General features: G+C 53.8%; 1 protein-coding gene across 1 annotated transcript; it reads left to right on the top strand.

The window, feature by feature from the left end:
- The first annotated feature begins 2752 nt into the window (after positions 1-2752).
- Positions 2753-4689, top strand: MESP2 (mesoderm posterior bHLH transcription factor 2). The gene is made up of 2 exons (XM_059915380.1): positions 2753-3583; positions 4420-4689. The coding sequence occupies exons 1-2, from the start codon at positions 2753-2755 to the stop codon at positions 4687-4689; spliced, it is 1101 nt and encodes a 366-aa protein (XP_059771363.1).
- The last annotated feature ends 2541 nt before the right edge of the window (positions 4690-7230 follow it).

Raw genomic sequence — 7230 nt, 5'->3', positions numbered from 1 at the left:
CCTGCCATTTAATTTTTTTTCTAGTTAAAATTATCCACTATGATTTAACTGGATGAACATTTAAATCAACTAAGACCAGCTATGACTCAGCTAAACACATCCTGACATGGAATGCTCTCAGATATGCTGTTGAATGAAAAAAAAGCAATTTACAGGCAAATTGCCATAATGTTACCTCATTTATACTATGTGTTTTCTAAGGATACATATGTTTATGTCAGTGCACAGGGACCAAGTCTGGAAGGACACATGACCTTTGGGGAGGGGTTATAGGGACTCCAGCTTTATCTGTCAGGTTTCCATTTCTTATAAAGAGAACGTATTAGTTATGTAATTTGTGTAACAAAGTTAATTTTTAAAAATAAATTTATCTATCTACTTATTAATTTTGGCTGCATTGGGTCTTTGTTGTTGCGCGCAGGCTTTCTCTAGTTGCAGCGAGCAGGGGCTACTCTTCGTTGAGGTGCGTGGGCTTCTCATTGCAGTGGCTTCTCTTTTGTTGCGGAGCATGGGCTCTAGGTGCGCGGGCTTCAGTAGTTGTGGCACACGGGCTCAGTAGTTGTGGCGCACGGGCTTAGTTGCTCCGCGGCATGTGGGATCTTCCCAGACCAGGGCTCGAACCCGTGTCCCCTGCATTGGCAGGCGGATTCTTAACCACGCTGTGCCACCAAGGAAGTCCCTAAAAGTTAATTTTTTATAACAGTCACAAAAATACTACAAGGCCATTTATTACTTCAGGCTGGTGAGGGCTAATCTATTCCTGAATCATCATGTTAACCTTTAGTTACTGATTACTGATTTTTTTTTTTAAATTAATAGCTACTTTATTTATTTATTTTATTTCTTTTTTGGCTGTGTTGGGTCTTCGTTTCGTGCGAGGGCTTTCTCTAGTTGCGGCAAGCGGGCGCCACTCTTCATCGCGGTGCGCGGGCCTTTCACTATCGCGGCCCCTCCCGTTGCGGGGCACAGGCTCCAGACGTGCAGGCTCAGCAGCTGTGGCTCACGGGCCCAGTTGCTCCGTGGCACGTGGGATCTTCCCAGACCAGGGCTCGAACCCGTGTCCCCTGCATTAGCAGGCAGATTCTCAACCACTGCGCCACCAGGGAAGCCCGATTTTTTTTTTTTTAATGTCACACTTCTGCTGAAAAGTCCATTTGGCTTCCCATTGCCTTGGCGTAAAATACAACTTCTCAGCCTGGCCCCAGCCAAGGTGAGCTCCTGCTCTCCACATCACGCCCCCTTGCACACCGTTCCTGAAGCACACTGGGAAGTCCCACTGCCAGGCCTTTGCTTATGCAGTTCCCACATTCAGAATGCTCCCCACCTGCTTCTCTCCCTACCCAAGTCCTACCCATTGTTCAAGGCCCAGCTGTGACCTCTCCACCTCTGTGGCCAGAGTGTGACAGTCCCTCTGAGTTCAGCCTTTTCTCTGAAGATTACGAAGAACACTGATGCCTCCTTTAAATTGTAATTATTGCTGAGGGGTGGGAGCTTTTACTTATAAACTTCACTGTGTCAAAGGTTATATTATAAGACTATAACAACAGTCCTGTGAGCAGATACTATAATTACTACTCCTGTTTTAAGAGCTGTAGTTCAGGCTCAGAGCTGCCCAAGGGCATACAGCTAGCTAGTGGTGGAGCTACTAATTACATAACGTTTACTTCTCTCTCCCACAAGACTGAAATCCCATGAGAGCACAGACCACAACTATCTTGTTCACTCTGGTGTGCCTGACATTTACCAGTTGCTAAATAAATATGTATTAAATGAATAATGCCTACAAGCATCTTGAAATGTAAGTACTTTCTTAATAAAATGGTAGCAGCAAGCATTTAGCCCACTTGCCAGGCTCATACTAAGTGGTCCCATGGATGGTTCCACTTAGTACCAGCAACCATCCTAGGTGGTGGGTATTTTACATTATTACTGCCACAGGGATGAGGCAACTTGAGCCTCAGAGGAGTTAAGTGAACTGCCCAAGGTCACACAGCAAATAAAGAGGGTCTGACTCAGGCCTGCCTGGGGGCCCACATGCCCCCATTTTCATCACTCACTACACTCCATGCCTCTTCTTCAGGCTGCTCTGTACTATTTCTCAGGGAAGGAAACTAACTGTGGACGTGAGATGACTTTCTCGGTGTCACTGAGCAAAGCAGCAAGTGCGGGCTCTGGGAACCCAGGAACGGTCCACCTGTATGTCCCCTCCTTCCCCAACCCCTCTCCCGCCATCACTGTGAGCAAGTCCCTCGGGGTTTGTCTTGACGCCTTATCCAGCACACTTGTAGGCACTGGGTGGGAGTTACTGGGTACAGCCTCCCGGAGGGTGGTGATGAGGGAGGCGGCCACTCTTTGCGGGGGTCCTTGAGTCACTGGAGGGACAGCCTGGCCGCCCCCAGACGATGGCACTGCCCACCACTGTCAGGGTCCCGGGCACTCACCGGAGCAGTGGATGAGGCGGAGTGGGTGGGAACACAGTGAGACGCTTAGCAGCTCCATCCAGATGCGAATTGTCCCTCCCACGCTTCCCGGGCTGCAGGGGCCTCCATTAGAGCCCCCGAGGAGTCAGAATCCACACCTCCGCAAATGGGCCCGCTTTCCCAGGGCGCCCCCTGCCCAGACCTTCCCTGGGCTCTGTGGGTTTTGACACCTCTCTGTAACGTGGCGGGGGTCCACCTCGCACCTTTGGTCCAGATAAAAGCTCAGTCCTGGAGGTGGCCGGCCCAGCCTCCCAGAGCCCGCAGCCCCGGCCATGGCCCAGTCCCCTCCTCTGCAGGGCCTCCTCGGCCACGACCACTGGATCTTCCCCCACGGTTGGGGCTGGACCGGCCACTCGGACTCCACGTCCCCGGCCTCCTCCTCGGATTCGTCGGGCTCGTGCCCCTGCGACCGTGCCCGCGGCCCCTCGCAGCCGGCGCCCCCAGCCCCCAGCGCCTCAGAGGCCGCCTCGACGGCACCCGGACGTGCGCGGACCCGGCCAGCAGGCGGGCAGCGGCAGAGCGCCAGCGAGCGCGAGAAGCTGCGCATGCGCACGCTCGCCCGCGCCCTGCACGAGCTGCGCCGCTTTCTGCCGCCGTCCGTGGCGCCCGCCGGCCAGAGCCTGACCAAGATCGAGACACTGCGCCTGGCCATCCGCTACATCGGCCACCTGTCGGCCGTGCTGGGCCTCAGCGAGGAGAGCCTGCAGCGCCGGCGCCGGCGGCACAGCGACGCGGTGCTCCCTCGAGGCTGCCCGCTGTGCCCCGACGGCGGCCCCGCGCAGGCGCAGACGCAGACGCGAGGGTGCGGCCCTGGCTCAGCCGCTAGCTCCGCGGTGTCCTGGGGGTCCCCGCCCGTCTATCCCGGAGCCCTAGCGGCGCCCGATCGCCTGGGGAGCAGGGTCCCCGATATGGGTCCCTGGGTGACACCCCCTTACTGCCCCGGGATGCAGTCGCCCCTGCAGCTGTCCCAAGGGAGAGCCCCTGAAGCGGCCCGTTGGACGCCGCCCCAAGCCTGTTCCGGAACGCAGACACCCCCAGAGCCCCGGAACCAGGCCACGCCCTGGACCTCGCCCCCCGCGATGGAGCTGGCTGCAGTGTACCAGGTACGCGCCCAGGCTCTCTCCGCTTCCCTCGGAGTGGTCCCCAGGCTTCGATTGGAAACGGAGGGGGTGAGTAAGCTCTAGCTTGCAGAGAATCTTATGCTTCTTAGATCCCGGGTTACCTAATCCAACCCTGGTTAGGGATGGAAAGAAGCTGAAGGGAGGATGAAGAGGACCCTAACCTCCTTGGGGAAAGAGATGGGGCCCTGGGAAGTTAAGGCCACCACCACATCTACCTAGAAGCTTTCACAGTCATGTGGAAGAGGGGGAAATCTTCAGACTTGCTTTCAGAGTCCAGGGTGGAAGGTAGTAGGGGCCTTCAGGTAATTCAGGAAATTCCTTGCAAGTGCTCCATCAAGGTTTGAGGGGGAGGGAGGCCTGGCTGCCCCAGGGGTAGGGGCTTCCTAAGTAGATGGGCTTGGAGCAGGTGACCTTTATGCTTTCCTCAAGCTTCCATAAAAGAGCATATTAATAACCAAAATTTATTGAATGCTTACTGTGTGCCCAACACGATTCTTGGTATTTTACATGAATTAACTAACTCATCAGCCCTCCAGCAACCCTGTGAAGTAGGTTTTATTTCATCATCACCATTTAATAGAGAGAAAACTGAGACTAAAAGAGGTTATCTGAGTTCTCATAGCTAGTGAGTGGCAGAGCTGGGTTTTGAACCCTGGCAGTATATCTCCAGAGCTTGTACTCTAAACCACTTTGCTTCACTGGATCCATGGCACCAGGGCAGTTCAGCAGCTGCCAGCCACACTATGGGGAACATACAGGTTCAGGATCTCAGGGCATGAGGCAGTGATCCACTAACCCGCTACTCTTCTCTCTCTCAGGGTATCTCTATGTCTCCGGAGTCCTGTGTGTTGCCAGAAACCCCTCCTGTCCTGCCCCGCCCAGCATGCCAGAGACTCCAGCCTGAGACCCAGTGGGGATGGTGGAGCCACAGTGCAGAGGTGCTGCCCAGCTCGGAGGACCAAGGACCAGGCCCCGCCTTCCAGCTCAGTGATGAAAGCCCTCCCCAGAGCTCAGGCGTACAGCTCAGTGGCTGCCCTGAATTTTGGCAAGAAGACTTGGAGGGGACTCACCTGGGCATCTTCTACTAATGGCCTTGGCTGCCCCCTTTCCAGCCAGGAATCAGGCCTGTAGCGTGGGGTGTCCTCCTCATCTGCTACTTCGCTAGTATTCAGTCTTTGTTTTAGCCTTTTCCAAATGATGTCTTTCATGGAAGCAGTGTTTGAAACAGCTAGGGGTGGCCTCCCTGGCTGAAGTCGGGGCTGGGGCAGTCCCTCCACTCCTAGACGCCCCACAGAATGACCAGTGCTCTGCAGAGCACAGCCTGAGCTGCAGTAACATGGGTTGTTTGACCACAATGGTTGGACAGGCTGGGACTGGTGGGGGAGTGGGCTTGGCGGGGTGGGGATGGGAGTGGGAAGAAAAGTATATGCTTAGATTTTGTACTTCTTAAAAAAAAACCCAAAAGAAACCCCCAAATTTGGTTTGGTCTGTTTTTCTTCTATACACCTGGGTTTTTATTGCTTCTGGAAAAGGAAAAATGTTCCTGTCCTGCAGGGAACAAATCATGCTGCTTTTCCCCTCCTGGAATCCAGGCCCTCACTTGCCAATTTGACAGTAATTATTGCGCAGGGGCTCCACCTGGCCTGCTGTGCAGGCGACACAGGTGAGTTAACGCTCGGGCCCGTTCACTTGCCTGAAGCCCGTCACCACTGCCCTTTTGCATTCTCCTGGGTGCATTCCTGCTGACCTGTAGGGCTCTTTCACAGTTATGTGAAGTTGTTTCCAAAGGGTGCTTGTGAGTGGCTCCCATGTGCTAGGCCCAGTGTATTAGTTTACTAGGGCTGCCGTAAGACAATACCACAAATTGGGTGGCTTAAACAACAGAAATTGATTATCTCACAGTTCTGGAGACTGGAAGTCCAAGACCAAGGGGTCAGCAGGTTTGGTTTCTTCTGAGACCTCTCTCCTTGGCTTGCAGATGGCCGCCTTCTTGCTGTGTCCTCACATGGTTATCCTATGGTCCAGTCTCTGTGTCTGTGTCTTAATCTTCTCTTCTTATAAGGACACCAGTATATTGGATTTGGGCCCACCCACATGAAGTCATTTTACCTTAGTACCTCTTTACAGGCTCTATCTCCAAATACATTCACATTCTGAGATACTGGGGGTTAGAACTGCACCAAGAGTTTTGGGGGAACACAGTTCAGCTCACAACACCCAGTACTAGGTGCCAGAGAAAACATGCCCTGACTAATGGGGTAAATAACAGGGAAGGAAATGATTAGAGCCCAGGTCAAGATGGGGGTTTATACAAGGTACTTTGGGACCAGAGAGGATATGCCAGCCTGGTGGGAGATGGGGTTGACAGTGCTGTTGCGTTCTTGAGTTACCTGATCCATTAGTCCTGCTGCGTTGATTTATGTGGCCTTGAGCAAGACTAAGAGGCACCTCCAGGATCTTGGGGAAAGGGCGCCATGATCCATTAGCAAAGGCTGCCATGGGCTTGGGAGCCAGCAGTGGTGGTGACTTCATTCTGTTTCTGACTCGGAGAGGGGAGAGTTGCAGGATGTTGGAACCGAGTATTGAAGGATGTGTGGAGTTCGCCAGGAGGAGTAGGCAGAAGAAACAGCATGAGCCAAGTTGAAACAGGTGGTTAAAGTCCAGGACTGATGGGGAAAAGTGACAAATTGAGTTGGAAAAGGAGCTGGGAGGCGGGGTTGTGGGGAGCCCCACATGACGGCAGGGGGAGGCATCTGGCCTCTGTGTCCTGGGTGGAGGGGGCAGTGAAGGTGGGGGGTAGGGAGTGGGCTGGTCAGAGCCACTCTTGGTCTTTTGGGCTGCCTTGTAGAAGTGGAGCCTGGCAGCGGTCCGCTGTTAACGGTGCAGGGCGAGAGCAGAGGCAGGAGAAAGACCAGAGCATGAGCTGCCACATGCAGGGCCTCCCATCTGACCCACTGCCTGCTGACCTGCCCTTTGACACCAGGCAAGTCACTCCATCTCTGTGCCTCAGTTTCCCCATCTCTTAAAGAGGAGCTGGATTAGGTGACCACTGCAGTGCCTTCTTCCCCCAACCTTTCGGAAGTGGGTTCTGGTTCCTACCCCAGGACCCTCTGTAGGGGCTGCATGCCACAGCGGAGTTTGAGAAAAGCTCACACAAGGTTACATGCAGCAGGGACACAGATACAGGGCACAGCTGCCCTGGTTGCACATTCATTCAGCTCCTACTCTCTGTGTAACCGTGAGCAAGTTTCAAAACCTCCCTGGGGACTTCCCTGGCAGTCCAGTGGTTAAGACTCCAAGCTTCCAATGCAGGGAGTGCAGGTTCAGTCGCTGGTTGGGGAACTAAGATCCCACATGCCACACAGCGCAGCCAAAAAATTAACAAAAAACGAACAAAACCTCCCTGACTCTCAATCTCCTCAGATGTGAAGTGGCAACAATAATAGACCCTACCTCTCCGGGTTCTTAGGCTTGGCACGTAGTAATTGCTTAATACATAATAGCTGAATAGAATCACACGACCTTAGAGATGATCCAGTCCGGTGGTTCCCTCACCTGACTGCATGTTGAGCCCTCTGGTTCCAGGGTCCCACCCTGAGAGTGCGATTCAGTGCATTGGGCCGGGACCT

This window comes from Balaenoptera ricei, chromosome 2, assembly GCF_028023285.1.
Source record: "Balaenoptera ricei isolate mBalRic1 chromosome 2, mBalRic1.hap2, whole genome shotgun sequence".
NCBI lineage: Eukaryota > Metazoa > Chordata > Mammalia > Artiodactyla > Balaenopteridae > Balaenoptera > Balaenoptera ricei.
The sequence above is the reverse complement of the archived record's forward strand: the minus strand, read 5'-3'. Positions and strand labels throughout refer to the sequence as shown.